General features: G+C 53.9%; 2 protein-coding genes across 2 annotated transcripts; one reads left to right on the forward strand and one right to left on the reverse strand.

Annotated features, from left to right (window-relative positions):
- Window positions 1–4,182: 4,182 nt before the first annotated feature.
- On the forward strand, window positions 4,183–8,655 carry LOC103187756 (aquaporin FA-CHIP-like). Its single transcript, XM_007907389.2, has 5 exons — window positions 4,183–4,572; window positions 5,347–5,508; window positions 6,110–6,190; window positions 6,648–6,887; window positions 8,593–8,655. The coding sequence occupies exons 1-5, from the start codon at window positions 4,183–4,185 to the stop codon at window positions 8,653–8,655; spliced, it is 936 nt and encodes a 311-aa protein (XP_007905580.2).
- Window positions 8,656–10,269: 1,614 nt separating this feature from the next.
- LOC103187755 (vasoactive intestinal polypeptide receptor-like) lies at window positions 10,270–18,399 on the reverse strand. The gene is made up of 13 exons (XM_042343455.1): window positions 18,349–18,399; window positions 16,668–16,764; window positions 16,118–16,225; window positions 13,877–13,980; window positions 13,213–13,310; window positions 12,624–12,756; window positions 12,326–12,479; window positions 12,136–12,196; window positions 11,787–11,853; window positions 11,554–11,645; window positions 11,252–11,381; window positions 11,024–11,065; window positions 10,270–10,408 (listed from the first exon to the last, which is right to left on the reverse strand). The coding sequence occupies exons 1-13, from the start codon at window positions 18,397–18,399 to the stop codon at window positions 10,313–10,315; spliced, it is 1,233 nt and encodes a 410-aa protein (XP_042199389.1). The 3' UTR covers window positions 10,270–10,312.
- Between the last annotated feature and the right edge of the window lie 297 nt (window positions 18,400–18,696).

Here is an 18,696-nt window from a genome sequence, read left to right on the forward strand (position 1 = left end):
CGGCGAAAGGTAACTCAGTCCGGACGGTGTTTGGGGGACGATACCGTGTGCAATTGGCGGCCACATTTCGTCCACACAAAAAAAAATACACGTTCAAACCACTTTAGCCGTATATCCTGTGAAGCGCTTTGAGGCGTCTCGACTACACGATAAGGCGCGATATCAAATGCAAGGATTATTATTGTTATTATTATCGAATATCTATCGTGATAAAATGGTCCCGAGGGCTGGGAGTGGAGGTGGAGTTCCGGGCTTTGGGATGTAATGGGTTAAGACAAGTATCCTAATAATAATAACGATGATGATAATAATAATCCTTGCGTTTGATGTAGAGCCTCATCACGTCCTCAAGGCTGAGACTGATAGATTTTTAAAAAACAGAGGGATTGGAGGATATGGGGGTAATTAGAGTTGGGTCTGAAGATCAGCCGTGAATGGCGGGGCACAGGCTCGAGGGGCCGAATGGCCGACTCCTGCTCCTAATTCTTATGTTCTTATTATTATTGCCTTCCAACTGGCGTTGGGATGCCTCCCGACGTGAAAGGCACCACACAAATGTAATGTCGTTGTTGTTGTTGTGTCGGAGCCCAAAGGAATAATAATAATAATTATCCTGGCGTCTGATATAGCGCCTTATCACGCCAATGAGCTGTCTCAAAGCACCTCGAGGATTATATTGTAAAGTGGAGTGACTGTGCATTAAAAGTAATTGTTCTTTCCACATGGTCGGCCATGTTGCACCTCATGCGACGCGTGTTTGCTCGTGTTTAATATAGAGTGACCGGTCTCTGTGCCTTTCAAGGGGCTATTGTCTGGTTAAGTGGAAATCTCAGACTCTCACTGCAGGAATAATTGTGGAATGTGATCGCCCTCTCCTGGGAACATCTATAACTAACAGGATTTTCACCCACGAAATATACAGTCAATTCACTTTACGCTATATTCTGTGAAGCGCTTTGAGACGTCTCGAAGACGTGATGAGGCTCTATATCAAATGCAAGGATTATTATTATTAGGATACTTGTCTTAACCCGTTAATTCCCAAAGCCCGGAACTCCACCTCCACTCCTAGCCCTCGAGTCCAGTTTTATCACGATAATAATAATCCTCGCCTTTGATGTGGCGCCTTGTCACGTCGTCGAGACGTCGCAAAGACCTTCACGGAATACGTTGTGACGTGCAACCTGTGGGCGAAACACGGGAGCCAGCGGTGCACAGCGGTGCCCCGCAAACAGTCGTGGCATGAGTGACCGAATTTACCTGGAGTCAGGTAAGTTCCAGCTCAGCTCATGAACGGCATCAACCCTTCAATGCAATGGAAGTTACTCTGATGCAAAGATGGCCACCTCACCAGCGAGAGTCAGGACCGCCCCACAGGGCGCCGAGACTGGGTAAAACTATACAATACAATCGGCACTTACGCAGCGCCTTTCACATCAGGAGGACGTCTCAAAGCCCCGACTCTGTTTGGTTGAGTGCCCGAGCCGGGGGTGTAACAGCTTATATCGGCGTTGACTTTGTTCTGCCGCTAAAGGCGAGCGCTTTGAACACAAATCACACTGCTGGTCTTTCCCTTTTAAAACCACGAAACCGATCGCGCAATCCAAGGCAAAGCACTTCACAGCGACTACACGGGCAAGTGTAGTGACTGTCATTTTTTACTCGAGGCAAACGCGACAGCTATTTTGTGAAGTGAATGATCAATCATTTGTCTGGAGGATTGTCAGCCAGAACATCGGGTGAGAATCTCCCTTCTCTTTTCCAATCGTGCCATGGGGTCTCTAACGTCCACCTGAACAGACACAGATGAAACGTGGCTTCATTATCCACTTAAAAATACTGTTTCAGTAACTCAATCTACGACTGTGTGTGGGACGCTGCTGTGCGCAATTGGCTGCTGCCTTTCGCGCACAAATACACAGTCAATTCACGTAGAAATATATGCTGTGAAGCGCTTTGAGATGTCTCACCGACGTGATAAGGCGCGGTATCAAACGCAAGGATTATTACATGTAATTTTAGTCGCTTGTCACACACTCTCTTTCTCTCACTCTCTCCCCAAAGAGAAAGGTAAGTTGGAAGGAGGTCACAGCTGTACCTTTGTATTCCCTGGAGTGCGTGTGGGAACAAGGGAGTCTGTTATAGAGCTCCCGCCTATCTGTCCGTGACACACACCACTCTGTTGCAACCTTCCTTCATTAACTGACTGAGGCAGAGCATATTGTTCTCACAAAGCGAGTTACCTGGTTAATGAAAATGCTGCAGAAAATACCTTCTCCTCTGCCGAGTGATCCTGCCTTGCTCTGATATTGGATGTTAAGTTGGATAACGTTTTTCATTAGCAGTGCGGTCAGATGGTCCTCTCTCTCTCTCACCCGCTGGCAGATTGTTGGAGCTGGTTTCGCCCTCTCTGTGTTGTTGGCAGAGCCTCAGAGCTATCATCGTGAAAGATCTCACTTCTGGCAGCGACCTTGGTACGGATGAGTCGGGTCCAGGAATGTGCTCAAACCTCGTCTTCTCTCCTCTCTCTCAGTTTACAGCCAAATGTTGGGCAAATTTCTTTATTCCACATGTCTCTGTTTACTTAGCAGAGAGTAGGAACCCCGTTGTTTAATCGATTGGCGGATCGATTTCCGGTAATCCCTTAAAAAAAAATGTGGTCACTCAATCCACAATTGTTTTTGGGTCACGGCTGTGGGTAATTGGATGCCGTGTTGCACCCACATTTTTTTTTTGGGGGGTGGGGGTTGTAAACAGGTAAACAGAGGAAACAAAGGAAACTTGCCTGAGGCTTCACCCGGTCCGGGAATCGAACCCGGGTCCTCACACGCGCACAATTCCTAGGATTATGGCAGTTTGATTAATAACTGTGGATGGATGTAAAGGTTACAGTAGCTGTCAGCGATGTGGGCATGGTGTAAAGGTGGGCTGGCTCCTAGCGCGGGGGACAAGAAGGGGAGACAGTGTGACGGGACCCCCAATGATCTGTGTGAGGGAATAGCCTGGTCAACTGGGGGCCACCAAACTACAGGACTCTTCTCTCCTCCCCACTACCCCCCCACCCCCACCCCCCACTCACCTTAATATCGTTCCTCAAGTATCCGTGTACCTCCTCTTTAAATACAGTTCCAGATTTGGCTTCCGCAGACATGTGTGAGGATCTCTGCCTTCATTAGGAGTTTCATGTTTCACAAACAATACAGGGTTTTAATCTGAATTAAACGCTCCCGGATGAATCCTTTGCCAATAGTTCACAAAGGGCTGAGATGCGATCTCCTGTCCCAGAGTTTTGCCAGGGTTAATCACACAGATTCGTGTCTCCCAGCAGCAGATCGGATTTCTAATTAATGGGAGAAAACCTCTTTAAGATTTACCCCCCCCACCCCCTACACACACACACACCGGAGAATTAAAGGTGATGTGACTGCACTGGGAGGACAACTGCGTCACAGGAACATTTCCCTTTGACAGGGAAATGCTGTCAAGTGGAGTGACTGTGTATTTGTAGGTTAATAACAGTAATAACAATCCTTGTATTTGACACGGCACCTTATCACATTGTCAAGAGGTCTCAAAGCGCCTTAAAGTGGAGGGACTAAATTTATTTGGGTGGGGGGGGGGGGGGGGGGTGGGGGTTGTTGCCCAGGACATTGGGAGAGAGGGAGAGAGAAATTTACTTTTCTTTTTAAACAGCGAGAGATCTTTAACATCCACCTGAACAGCAGCCGGGGAGGGAGGGAGGGAGAGGAGGTTTAACGTCTCATCTGAAGGACAGCGTCTCCGACAATGCACCACATGTTGATGTAAATCCATGTGTGTGTATGTGTGTGAGTGTGAATCTGTGTGAATCTGTGCGCGTATGAGTGTGTGTGTGTGCGTGTGTGTGTGTGAGTGTGTGTGCGTGTGTGTGCGTGAGTGTGTGTGCGTGTGTGTGAGTCCGTGCGAGTGTGAATATGTGTAAGAACGTGTATAAGCGTGAGTGTGTTAATGTGAGGAAGTTTCTCCCGTCCAGTTTGCAGACAGCCACGGCCGGTGTGTGTGTGTGTGTGTGTGTGTATGTGTGGGGGGTGGGGGAAGAGTCTGGCCGAGATGTGAGAGCCGGTGTCTCCTCCCCCTGGGTGTGTGAAGCTATAAGCTGGAGCTGGGGCCGGGATGGCCCAGTGAGCAGCTCCGCAGCCTGTGATGAAGCTGAGAGCGAGGGAATGTGTGTGCGGGGAGGGGGCGAGTGAGGGGCTGTGGCGGGCACTGAGTGCCGAGTTCCTGGGCACGGCGGTCTTTGTCTTCGCCAGCGTGGGGTCCGCCCTGCCCTGGGACACAGTCCCCAGCTCCGACCCGCTGCGGGTGGCGGTGGGCTTCGGGCTGGGGGTCTCGGTCGCCTCGGCCTTCACACGGGGGGTGAGCGGGGGGCACCTGAACCCCGCCCTGACCCTGGCCCTCCTCGCCCGCTCCCGCCTGCACCCACTCCGCGCCCTGCTGTACGGCTTGGCGCAGGCGCTGGGAGCCATTGCCGCCTCCGCACTGCTGTACGCAGTCACTCCCCCCAGCGCACGGGGGGAGCTGGGGCTGAACACGGTGAGTGGGGCAGCGCGGAGAGGTGGAACGAGAGAGAGAGAGAGAGATAGAGAGGGGTGGGGAGGACAAGAGAGAAGGGGGGGGGAGAGAGAGAGAGGTGGTGGGGGGGACAAGAGAGAGACGGCAAGAGAGAGGGGAGAGAGGGGGGGAAGAGAAAGGGGGGATCTAACTAACCCCCGAGGGAAAATAATAATATCTGGGGGGAATCAGTGTTATAGTTTGGGGACTGCCTGGAGGGTGGAAAGTGGATTGGATGGGACTTTGGTTTTCTTTCGTCTACAAATGCTTAGGCTCTTACGAGAAAGAACAGGAGGAAAGTGAGAGCCAGAGAGAGAGAATGAGCGAGAGAGAGAGAGAGAGAGAACGAGAGACGGGGGAAAGAGAGCAAAAGAGAGAGGCAGAGAGTGAGAGGGGAGAATGGGAGAGATGGAGAACGAGGGAGAGAAGTCAGGAGAGAAATGGGTAAGAAAGATAAGGATCAGCACAGGTGCAGAGGGAAGAGCGAGGCTGGAGAGTGCTGAAACATCTCAAATTGGCTGTGGTGGTGATAGTGGGGAGAGAGAGGGTGGGGTGGGGGAGAGGGGGGGAATGTGTCCAAGGGGAGATTAGGATAATAATAATAATAATAATAATCCTTGCACTTGATAACGTTGGTTGAGTGACTACATTATTGTTGAGCAGTGTGTGTGTGTGTGTGTGTGTGTGTCTGTGTGTGAGGAGTTGGGGGTCTGACACTGTCTCCTCTTCCCCCCCCACCGACCCCTTGCTCCGCAGCTCTCCCCTGGGGTCTCCAGGGCCCAGGGGCTGGGGGTCGAGGTGGTGGCGACCTTCCAGTTGGCGCTGGTGGCTTTGGCCGTCTCTGACGAGAGGAACATTTTCCGAGGCTCAGCCCACCTCACCATTGGCCTCTCCGTCACCCTCGGCCACCTGCTGACGGTAATAATAATAATATACACTGTATAATGATAATATAGACTGTATAATAATAATATAGACTGTATAATCATAATAATATATACTGTATAATCATAATAATATATACTGTATAATCATAATAGTATATACTGTATAATAATGAAAATATATACTGTATAATAATAGTATATACTGTATAATAATAATGTATATTGAAAATAATAATATATACTGTACGATAATAATACATACGGCATAATAATAAACTGTATAGTAATAATATACGGCATAATAATAATAGATATTGTATAATAATAATTATCCGTGGAGCACCTTTATCATGTCATTGAGACGTCTCAAAGTGCTTCCCAGGCCACGCTCCCTGTAAAGAGGAGTGACCGGGTATTTTTGTAGGCGAAAGGCGGCAGCCAATTGCGCACAGCAACGTCCCCACAATCAATCACGATCAACCTCGCCCACAAATATACAGTCAATTCACTTTACAGTGTGTTCTGTGAAGCGCTTTGGGACGTCCTCCCGACGTGAAAAGCGCTATATCAAATGCGAGGATTATTATTATTATTATTATTGTTCGAGACGGTTCGCTCTCTGTTCCTTTCAGATCGGGTTCACCGGCTGCAGCATGAATCCCGCTCGTTCTCTCGGCCCAGCTGTTGTCACGTCAAACTTCAGTGATCACTGGGTGAGTTCCGGGGTCCGGCAGAGTTTTATGCTCAGGATCAGTTTTATATCCTTTGGGTGAGACGTTACGTTAAGCCGAGGCCCCCGTCTGCCCGTTCAGGGAGACGTGAAAGATCCCCAAGTAAAAATCGGTCGATCGTTTCGCGGCTGTTTGCGGGACGTTGCCGTGCGCGACTGTTTGCCTGAAGAGGACACAGTCACTCCACTTCACATCGTGTCCTGTGAAGCGCTTCGAGACGTCCTTTGCAAATGTGACGAGGCGCGATTTCCAATGCGAGGATTATTATGAAGGATTTTTTTTTTATTTGGACGTTAAACGAGAGGCTGAGAAGCTGCTGTTGTGATGCCCCCTGAGACCCCCCCCCCCCCCCGCCCCCCAGCGCGGTGTGGAGGGCGCTGTGTAAGGGCAAGTTGTCGTTGTCGTCGTGGTTGATGGCCTCTGATCTGATGCTCCACAGATTTTCTGGGTGGGGCCGTTGCTGGGGGGCCTGGCCGGGGCCGGGGTCGACAGCTTTATCCTGACGCCAACCCCGGCGGGAGGCGAGGAGGGGCTGAAGGCCGACGGCAGAGAGGAGCGGGCCTCCCGGCTACAGACGGCCCCCAGGAAACAGGCCCGGCCCCCCGCCTCGGTCACACGCTCTCCCATCTCGGGGCAGGAGCTCCCCCCCATGAAGCCCGCCCTGCCCAGCCCCTGCACTGTGTGACCCCCCACCCTCCCCCACCACAACACAATCAGCCGCCGTGACTTCAGCCCACGACACTCCTTACGCCTCAGTCCCTCCGCCCCCCACCCCCCACTGATCCGCCTTTGAACCCCACCTGAAAACTTACCTCTTTCCGCCGCGCCCACGGTCACCTCCCCCGACCTCCCGCACTCTCCACCCATCTCCTGTGTGAAGGTCTCTGTGTAAATCCCAGCCTTGTGGACGACGTTGTTGTTGTCGTCGCCGTCGCTTGTTCCTGCAGTTCCCGCGCGGGTGAAGGTACTGGTTTGTACGGAATGTTTTCTGGAGAGAAATAAAGAGGACTTTTATTGCTCGAGACCGTTTACTTCCTCGGATCTGTCACTCCTCCCTCCCCCCCACCACCACCACCACCTCCCCCGCCGCCGCCACCCCCCACCACCCCCGTGGCCTGCTCCCAGTAATCCCAGATCTCCCGAGCGCACCCCACTGCGATAGCAATCATTACCTCTAATTATAAATGTGTGATCATCATAATTAATACAACGCACACCACCGAGCGCTCCCAGGAACGGCAGCGCTAGCGTCCGCCGGCAGGAGTGCAGCGGGTTCCGCCGGAAGACCTCAGCGACAACAACTTGCCTTTACGTGGAGCCTCGGAGCGCTTATAGGCAGAGACGGCGGCTGGAGAACGGGGCGCGCGGGGTTCGTGGTGGTGCTGGTTGCGGGGGGGAGTGGGGGTGGTGGGGGGGGAGTGGGGGGGGGGGGGAGGGGGTATTTCTGCGACACCTGCTACTGTCAAACCCGGCGTCTCGCCAAACCACTCCTCGCTGCATTGCGCTTCGCAAAAAAAAAAAAAATGCTTAAACCGAGTAAAATAATAAATACGTTGGAAGGAGTGGCGCTTCTTGGCTGACGCTCAGACCAGGCGATGCCCAGTGTTTATTGGAAGCGGATTCCTGAGGCTGAAGTGCTTCCGCTCTGGAATTTTCACTCTCTCAACTCAAACTTCTTCTGTGCACTTTTTTTTATTCTTTCGTCGCGTGTTTTGTTTTGTTTTATTTTTATTTTTTTTTGCTGAGGGGGGAGTGGGGGGAGGAATCGCCACGCATTTCGTCCTGGCTTTCCAACAAACTGTATTCGTTCCTTCTCCACTCTTCCATTGTAGCTTCTTCTTTTCCAATCCTAACCCCCGCCCCCCCCCCGCCCGCCCCGACCCTGGAAAATAGTCACTACACTTGACAGTAATTCGCTATAGAGCGCTTTGAGTCGAGTACATTTGATACAGAGCCTCAGCGCATCTTCGAACACAGCCTGAACACAGCCCCCCTTCCCTTCCCTTCTCTTCCACCCCCCCCATCCCCAAACCACCCCTCCGCCAAACCCCCCCACCCCACCCCACCCCACCCCACCCGCAGCTGATGGGAAAGAGATAAGCGACACAAACCCATTCTGGGGGGAAAAGTAACAATAGTTTTTAACGCAAACAGTGAAATGAAGATGAGATAAAATGAAAGGGGTGGGGGTGGGGTGGGGGGGGGGTGGGTGGTGGGGGGGGAGGGCGCCTGCAGTACGTGTGCGTGTCCACAGGGCGGCAGCAGATTCGCTGGTGATCTCACCGGAATGTCCCCGGTTCCTGCCCTGATTGAGCCATGTGTCGGAGGCGCTCGGGGGGGGGGGCTCCGTCGATGTCCGTGTTATCCCGTCCAACACGCTACAGCGTGTGCGCTATCCTATGCAGCACGCTCCAGTCCGCGCGCTGTCCCGCGTCCACGCGCTCTAGTCCGTGTGTGTTTCGTGTAACGTGCGTGTCAAGCTGTTAGGGTCAGGGGTTACCATCACCGCCACCCACACCGTGCCCCGCGGAGAACGCCCCCGTCTCCCTCCGCGTCCACCCCCCCCCCACCCCCCCCGCTCCTTCGGCACCACTCGGGGCCCCTGCCTCGTCTGCCGTTGCGAAAGGGTCAATGGAGGCATAACGTGTGCGGCAGATTGGAGACAAACTCCCAACACCTCAAACGCCAACTTTATTTCATCTCAGACACAGAAAGTGCAGCCCGCAGACACACGCACACGCACAGACACACGCACACACGCACACACACACAGTGCACAGAGCAGACAACACACAGAGCAAACAACACGCAGAGCAAACAGCACACAGAGCAAACGACACGCAGAACGCACCAGACCACGCGCACAGCGTACAACGCACAGAGCGTGCAACACACATCCACACGCAACACTGAACAAAGTACGCACAACACACAGAATATACCACAGAGTATAATAATAATAATAATCAGAGTCAGAATAATCCTTGCATTCGATGCAGCGCCTCATCGCCTCTTTGAGACGTCTCAAAACGCTTCACTGTAAAGTGTGTATTTTGTGGGCGAAATGTACCACAGACATCGAGCGCAGAACACACAGCGCGCACAGCGCAGGACAGGCAGGACACAGCCCCGAGTCCCCGTCGCCATTTACTCAGCGTTTCAGCGGGTGCGGAATCAGGCAAACTCTTAAAACTCAGCCTTAACTTTCAAACCGTTTTCTCTGCGGCTTCTCTGGAGATCTCAGGGTTTAGACCGGTTGGATTTAAGCCTTCGCTGGGGTGCGGCGCAGTCTGAAACATGAGGAAAACAGTGCAAACATTTGCACAACCAGCGTGACTGAGTGAGTGACAGAGGAGCAAAGGTGTGAACAGCAACAAAAGCGACGGCGACACGAGCTGTCGGGAGAAGCCGAACTCACGAGGACGGTCGGAAGGTTTTTAAGGTGACGTGAAGTGGCGGAGAAGTCTCTCGGTTTCGGAAGCCGTTTCCTTTTTTTTCTTTAAGAAAGAAAAATCATGGGCTTCCGAGATTACCCACAGCAAAATATAATAAAAGCGCTTTACATCCGATACGGCGCCTCGTCAGGGCCGGAACGACGTCGCAAGTCGCTTCACAGGATTTTTGGGGAGTCCTGTGGGTTAGTGTTTCGAGCCATCGCTTGGCAAGCGAGAGGACCCGGGGCTTGATTCCCTTCAGAGAAAAAAAATGATCTGGTCACTCGATCCCCGGCTATTTGTGGGCGCAATCGGCCGCCGCGTTTCGCCCGCAAGATATTCAGCCGATTCGCTTTACAGCGTATCCTGTGAAGCTCTTTGAGACGTCTCGGAGACCTGGTCAGGGGCCGTATCAAATGCCAGGATCATTATTGTTATTATTATTATTATTATTTTTACTATCGAGTGGGTTTTGTCGGCAATCGTGGCAACATCCTCCCGGGAAACAGCCGTGAAGCGAGTGTCTGAGATTTATCCCGGGGGAAGGGGGGGGGGGGGGGAGGGGGGGGAGAGAGGGATGTGGGGGGGGAGGGGATTGCTGGCCGGGCAGAAGGAGAGTTAGCGGAGCCTGGATTTGGGGAATTTTCCGCGGTCCGCGGTGTCCGTCTCCTCACGCGGTGAAATCCTGCGTCACCAGGTTGAAGCCGTTGTTCTCCGCGCCGGAGGTTTTCCGCTTGCACCAGCGTCTCCGCAGCTCAGCCTGAACCTGGGAGGGAGACCGGGTCAGCGACCGCTCCCGTCTGACCCCGCCCAGCCCCTGAGCCCCGCCCCGCCCCGCCCTCCCCCCCCCCTCCTCTCCTGGGAACAACACCACCAACAACTGACATTGACACCACGTCTCTCACGTCGGGAGGATAGTCACAAGGCGCTGGATAGTCAAGGGTGGGGGGGGTGTTGGTGGGGTGGGGTTCATACCTGAGCTGGGGGTTGGAAGTCAAGAGGGGTGGAGGGCAATGGCGATGAGCGGGGTGGGGAGGGAGGGGCAGGGGGTATGACCGGAGATGATGAGACAGGCTCTTGAAGGAGGCGAGGGGGAGTGGGAGGGTGAGGGCGAGGCCGGGGGTGGGGTGGGGGGCTCTGAGCCCGGAGTTCCGGAGGGTGGGGCCGGAGACCCCAGGGGCTGCTGAGCGGAGAGAGTGGACAGGTCGAGGCAGGTGGAGCAAAGCCCTCGGAGGTGAGGACGAGGATTTTAAACTCCAGGATTTTACAGCTCTCTCCCTCTCCCCCGGGAATACCCTCTCCCCCCCCCCCATCCCACACCACCACCCCCCTCTCCCCCCACCCCCACTTGCCCCCCCGCCACTCTATAGCCTCTCCTCACCTCTGAGTTTAAGAAGCAGTAAAGGAGAGCGATGATAAAACCCTGGAAAAGAGAAACCCTTTTAAAAGTTCATTCACTCAGTCACTCAGTCACTCAGTCACTCAGTCACTCAGTCACTCACTAAGTCACTCAGTCACTCACTCACTCACTCACTCACTCACACACTCACACACTCACTCACTCACACGCTGCTTGCGGCCCGGGGGGGGTCCGGGAAGCCTGGCCCACCTGCAGCGAGCCGAGCACCAGCTCGAAGCAGAGCCTGGCGTGGAGGCCCACCCGCTCGGGGACGAGGGCGAAGACCACGTAGTGGACCCCGAACAGCGGGATCAGCAGCAGCGTGGACTTGGCCAGTCGCCTGCCGGAGACAAAAAAAAAGAGAACAGCACGCCACGCACAGTCACTACACTGCGCCGTCGGAATCCCCAGAAGCGCTTCGAGGCGCGTGAGAAGGCGGAGGCGAGAAAGTGCAGGCGAGGCCGCGCTGTCGGGCTGCGCTGACTCTTTTTTTTTTGGCGGCGCGGACTCACAAACACTGCTGTCTGTCCACACCTCCCAGACGTCCGGAGCAAATCTTGTGGATCAGAATCCTGATGACGTTCAGGAAGATCAGGAAGGTCACCTTTGGGCAGAGAGACCGCGTGAGGTTAGATTCCCACCCAATACCCCTCCACCCACCCAACACCCCCATCCCACCCAACAGACCCCCCCCACCCAGCCCCCCCCACCCAACACCCTCCCCCGAGAGCGAGGATTCACTCACAAAGATGGTGACCAGGATCGAAGCCTTGATCACCCAACGATAAGCGTTGTCGTAGTTATCCCAGCACCTGGAAGAGGTGAGTGTGAGAGCGGAGGTGAGGAGAGGCGGATATTCTGGCACTTGGGGTGGGGGGAGGGGTGGGGGAGGGGTCATTGCACTGACACGAGTGGGTGTGACACTGACCCGAGGTGGGGGGGGGGGTGGGGTGGGGCGGGGGGGAAGCGATTGCCTCACTGGTGATCTACTTAAGGTCGAGTTTGGGTACAAATACGGGGGGGGGAGGGGGTGGCGGCCGGAGGATGGTGGGGGGCGGAGGGTTGGGGGGGGAACAGGACGAGGCTGTACAAACCCCTGGTTGTCAAACTGCAGCTTCACCGCGATCCACACGGTGACGGTGACGGACGGGAACCCTGAGAAATAACCACATACGGCGGATCAGGGGGTGATACCAAACCAAACGTACAATAATCTGCCTGGATGGAGAGCGAGGGAGAGAGAGAGAGAGCGAGGGGGAGAGGGGGGGAGAGAGAGGAACTGACCCCAGCCGATGCCGATGAACCACCAGAAATATCTCCTGTCGGAGACGAACGTCAACGCCAGCAGCGTCTGCAGGTACAAACCCTCCACCAGCAGCCAGGAGAAGTTAGCCAACACACAGAACTGCGACAGGCTGACTGCCCACTTGCAGGTCACCTGAGAGAGGACAAGGGTTAAAGAGATCCCCCTGTCCATACGGTATAGCCCAGGGAACCCTCCACCACCACCGCACCCCCCCTTCCCCACATCCCCACCCCCACACAGCGGTCTCCTGGCCAGGGCAGGAGGGGAAGTTCTCACCGTGGAGATGGTGCAGTGGTTAATGTCCTCGTCGGCAAAGAGCACCACGTCCTTGATGAAGATGCTGGTGACGCGAAGGACGAAGGAGGTGAAGAGGTGGATGTGGATGTAGTTCCTGGTGCAGTGCAGCTTCCTGCAAAACATGGGAACGTCACAGGGAAAAGGGAGAATTACAACTGGTTCCTACTCACTGCTGTGTAAACAGAGGCGTGTGGACCAAGGAAACTTGCCTAAGTTTATATATATATAGATATATTAGCTGTTACCCACTGCAGCTTCGCTTGCAACCAAAGGATCCAATATGGAATATAAATTGACACACAGACAGACATTCTGTCTTTATCTATACTCGGTGGGAGGGCTCCTGTTGGGAGGGCTCCTGTTGGAAGGGCTCCTGTTGGGAGGGCTCCTGTTGGGAGGGCTCCTGTTGGAAGGGCTCCTGTTGGGAGGGCTCCTTGTTGGAGTGCATACATGAGCTTTTCTCTGTTGCAGCCAGTTTTATCTTTACACAAAGTTACAGCTGGAGTTGCAATGATTAGATGCGACGTGAAGGCGATGCCGGAGCCGTGTGGAGGCTGAGAGGCTGTACCTGAAGAGACAGAAGATGCTGATGGCGGTAATGAGAGCGATGAGTGAGACGACATGGCCTGTGGTGTAGAGAACCTTCAGCGTAGCCAGGTACTGACTCTACAGGGCAGAGACAAGAGTTAGTGGGGCCTGGTCCCCTGCTCACTCTCCCTAACTCCACCGCCCACCCCTCCACGCGCTCCCCTCACTCCCTCCCTCCCCACACTCCCCTCCCACCCCTCACTCTGCCGTTTACCGTGGCTTCTATCGCAAGAGTTTAATCCAGAGAGAGGCAGAGAGAGAACGCAACCGAGAGCGAGGGGATGAGAACAAGAGCGAGAGTTTGGGAATGGTTGTTGTTGGTTGGTGGTGTTGGGGGGAACTGACAGGGTCTCCCCAAACGTGAGAATGTTTACAAGTGGCAGGAAAACTGAGGAAACAACCCTACAATCCCATCCCATCTCCTCCCATCCTCTCCCCTCCCATCCCATACCCTCCCATCCCATTCTCGCCCCTCCCATCCCCTTCCATCCCATTCTCGCCCATCCCATCCCCTCCCCTCCCATCCCCTCCCATCGAGTCAGAGGGAGGAACAGAGGAGACAAACCTGGGAAAACGGGAATCGGTTGAAGTCCGGGGCGGGGGGTATAGAGTGGGGGAGCCTGGCCGCCGGGTCTCACACTCACCTGGGATTGGGGAATCTCCCCGAGGTCCTCGATGTGACAGGCCACATGGTAAGGGGGGACTGGGTCACTCCAGCCGAGAGCTGTGCAGTTCCTCTGAATCTCGACTGAAAGCAACAACACGACACAGCAATTCGTCGGCTGTGTAGTGACTGTGTAGCTGCCGCAGCCAATTTACGCACAGCAACGTCCCGCAAGCAGCCACCAGATGAACGGCCAATTTATCCGATGCCATGGAATGACGGCCAGGGACACGAGGAGAAACTCACTCCTTGTTGTTGGCGTATATTTTGTGGGCAAAACATGGCAGCCAATTGCGCACAATAAATCACAATAATCCTGGCATTTGATCCAGCGCCGTATCACGTCTTCGAGACGTCTCAAAGCGCTTCGCAGAACGTACCCCAAAGTGAACTGACCGCATATTTTTTGCGGGCGAAACCTCTGAGTACTTGCGATAGAGCGAGCGACAGGTGCGAGCTTAAAGCTGCCAACGCGGGGCTCGAACCCACAAACTTTCCCACCAGGAAGCGGGGAAAGACAGAGAGAGAGAGAGAGAGAGAGGGAGAGGGAGGGAGGGAGGGAGAGAGAGGCAGCCGGTGAGATGAGGCGGGCTGAGACCCAGGAGGGTGTCTGGCTCAGGCTGCGCTGTCCACCTGGATGGAGTTGTGTTTGTCCCTCTGATCTCCCGTCTCGAGGCCTCTCACAGTCCCGGCGCACCGCGAGCTCTCATTAACATGCGGCAGCATATTAAGCTACTGATTAATTTTCAGACTCAATTACCGAACGCAAGAAGCAGCATCGTAACCTGTGAGCGCGCGGGCGACGTGGAGTGCGAGAGCTCCGTTTGTCTCGGGGTGTAATTGGCTGTAAAGTAGATGGGAACGTGCAGATTCCTTGTATTGAACAGCTGCGAGGAGTCTCAACGGCAAAGCACCACAAAGCACCTCAGCCGCCAGCAATCCCCACCCCTTCATCTCTGATCAGTCAGCCTCGATCTTACTGTGGTTGTGCGTGTGTGTGCGTACGTCTGTGGGTAAATGTCTCCGTGTGTGTGTGTGTGTGTGCGTGTGCGCGTGTACGTGCGCGTAAATGTCTGTGTGTGTCTGTGTTTGTGTGTGTGTGTGTGTGGGTGCGCGCGTGTTGGTGTGTGTCTGTGTGCCCGTGTCTGTGTGCGGCTGTGTGCGTGTGTGTTGGGGGGGAGAGGACTGGAGGGGGTTAATGGGCGCACGTAAATGAAGATGTAAACATTGACTGACAGTTGTCCCGAGTGAACAGCAATTTACATGCAGTCCACAACGGCAATAAAAAAAATGCGTCCCCAGTGAGTGTCTGGCATTATAAACCAGGGGACAGTGTCCACACACCCCCAGCACTCCCTCCCCTACACACACCTACACACACACACACACAACTAGATACACACACACTCACATGCGCACACTCACCCCTACGCACACAATAACATATACACACCTAAACACACACACACACACAACTAGGTGCACACACACTCACATGCGCACACACGCACACCTATACACACACAATAACATACACACACGCCTAAACACACACACACACACATGCGCGCACACGCACACACCTGTACACACACAATAACATATACACACCTAAACACACACGCACACAACTAGATGCACACACACTCACATGCGCACACACACACACCTATACACACAATAACATATACACACCTAAACACACACACGCACACAACTAGGTGCACACACTCACATGCGCACACACGCACACCTATACACACACAATAACATACACACACGCCTAAACACACACACAGCTAGATACACACACACTCACATGCGCGCACACGCACACACCTGTACACACACAATAACATATACACACCTAAACACACACGCACACAACTAGATGCACACACACTCATATGCGCACACTCACGACTATACACACAAAATAACACACACACAACACACACACACACACACACACACAACAACAACAAATTACATTTGTGTAGCGCCTTTCACAACAAGAGGACGTCCCAAGATGTTGGGCAGTGTGGGATTTGCATGTCACACGCACACACCCTCCACCCCAGCGCCTTGGGAGGTCCTCCCGACGTGAAAGGCGCTGTATAAGTGTAATGTTGTTGTTGTTGTTGGGTGACCCCCTCACCGCCTGCAACGTTCCAACCCCCCCCCCCCCACCCACCACGCGACGCCAGCTCCGAGCTCCTACCTTGCTGCTTCCCGAACAGCTGGAGGAATTCCGGGCATTGCCCGCTGACCGTTTCGTTGACCGTTCCCTCCGGCCAGCAACTCAGCCCGTCCCACAGGCTGGGACACCCTGCAGGCAACACACACAGCGCTTCCAGCTCGTGGGGATAAATCACGATAAAATAATAATAATAATAATGATAACAAAGCGCTTCCCAGGCAATTGCTGTCAAGTGTAGTGACTGTTTATTTGTGATAATAATCTTTCCATTTGATGCAGCGTCTTGCCCGGTTGGGAGGATGTCTTAATGCGCTTCTCGGGGGTTTCCTCTGTAAAGTGTGTAGTGACTGCGTGACGCGAACGAGACAATTAATCTGCATCCAGTGAGGTCCCGAAAACAGCCGTGAAATAGACATGTGTGTGCGTGTGTGGTGGGGGAAGGTCTGATTGGGGTGTTTGATCGGGGGTAGGGCAAGGGAAAGGGGGGAAGGTGAGTGGTGGGGAGAGGGGGTGGAAGGTGGGTGGAGGGGTGGGGGCGGGGGGAAGTTCTTTGATGAGGTGGGAAGAGTACCTGAGCTGAGGCTCTCGTTCCTCACGTTCCGCAGGCACCTCACCTCGTCATCATGGAGTTTCTGGAAGATGGAACATTCTGGATGGATCGGCATCACCTGGGCAAAGGATGAGCACGGTTACAGAGCGTTACATAAAGGCACGTTATGTTGGGGGGGAAGTCGGTGGGGGGGTTGGGGGAGTGGGGAGGGCGGAGGTGGAGTCGGGGTGGGATGCAATGTTACCACAAGCCCCGGGGAACTGAAACGCCATCGCTGGGGCCTTATTAAACACCCTTCAGTCTGGCAACGGGTGTTAACACTTAACGCATTCAGGTTCTAACTTGCAAGATGTGCATCATCGGAGCTGTTCCCATCGCAGCTTCACTTGGATCCAGAGGATCCACAATGGAACGGAGACAGGAACACAGACAGACAGCTCATCCTTATCTATACTCATGTTTGAGGATTTCTTTTGGGAGGACGCAGTGGGCGGACCCAGTGGGAGGACGCAGTGGGCGGACGCAGCGGGAGGACTCAGTGCTTTAAAAATGTAATTTTGTTGTTGTTGCCACGGCTTAGCTTCGTCTGTGTTCTTTATTTTGTTCCCGCCGCTTGGCTACGAGCGCACTATGTGACACACAAAGCCACAGCGCCACGGTCAGCCGGCCCGGCCACCAGGAGCAGCGAAAAACGCAAAAGTGAAAATAACTTGTGAACGAAGGGAGTGACCCGAAAACAAATATGCCCACGTCACTCCCAGACGCACGACCTTTTCCGACGAGTATAAATCATGTCTCCACGTCAATCGGTTATTGAGATCCTTCATGAAGCGCAGACAGACACTGTCGGCGAAACAGTCATGTTTCCTTATTAAGAAATCTATTAAAAAATAGCGCAAACTAGACCCCCCCCTCCCCCCCCCCCACACCCGCCTCACCCCCGAATGAGATTTTCTTTCAAGAAGAATAAAAAAGGGATAAAACACACAGCATCGACTGTACGGGGGAACGAGATTGACGTCAGGGGAGAGAGAGGCAACGTGCTCAGTGTCTAACACAACACACAGTCACTACACTTCACTGTAAATCACCCTGAGACGTGTTGACAATGTGACAGAGCCCTGTGTGAAATGCACCAATCATTATTCTTTAACCTTGTGACTCTCTCATCCCTGCGAAGCATTTGCAGACGTCACTTTGGGTAATGAGAGTAATAATAAAGCAATAAAACGAATCCTTGTTAAAAAGTGCTGAACGAGTGCAACTTATTTCACTCTGGTGCTGAAATCCGCTGATCTATCAACGCAAAGCCACGTCGTGGGTTTAGCTGGTCAGTTAATAGTTAACGGAGCACTTAACAGTGATGGAGCCTGACGTTGGGTGGGCGGGGCGGGGTGGGGTGGGTTGGGACGAGGTGACCCTCAACACGGTCGGAGAGGAAGGTCCTCAGGTGTGATCTGAAGCCGGGGAAGGCAGGGGCGAGGCGGAGGGACAGAGGGACAGTGTTTCCAGAGTTTCGGGGCGTAATGGCTGAAAGCGCGGACACCAATGGTGGAACGGAGGAGGCGAGGGATGAGCAGGAGGCTGGAGCCAGTCGAGCGGAGGCAGCGGGCGGTGGGTTGGGGAGTGAGCGGGTCAGGCAGCGGTTAGGACAATGGGATTTAACCTACAAATACACGCAGACTCTTTGCATGGGACTCACCTGTCCAGCGAGGAGCACTACCAGGGTAGTGGAGAGCAGGGAGCTTGTCATGGCCAGACCCAGGACATCAAAGCACCATCGCAGACCCCACAGCGCCTTCGAGCTCACACCTCACGCAACGCTCAGTCCTTCTTCCCCGCTTTGCTGGTTCCCCAGAAGATAATTTCACACAGTTTTCTCTGTCTGCCCGTGTGCCTCCGTGATCTGCTTCTCATCCGCTTTGTTCGAACTTTCCCTCAGCCGTTGATCTCTCTCGGTTACTCTGCCTGAGCACGGAGAGGAGAGAGGCACACACGCTGTGTGTGTGCGCGTGTGTGTGTCTGTATCTCTCTTTGTCATCAACCGTGA

Source organism: Callorhinchus milii, unplaced genomic scaffold (genome assembly GCF_018977255.1).
Source record: "Callorhinchus milii isolate IMCB2004 unplaced genomic scaffold, IMCB_Cmil_1.0 Scaffold23, whole genome shotgun sequence".
In the NCBI taxonomy this organism is placed as follows: Eukaryota; Metazoa; Chordata; class Chondrichthyes; order Chimaeriformes; family Callorhinchidae; genus Callorhinchus; species Callorhinchus milii.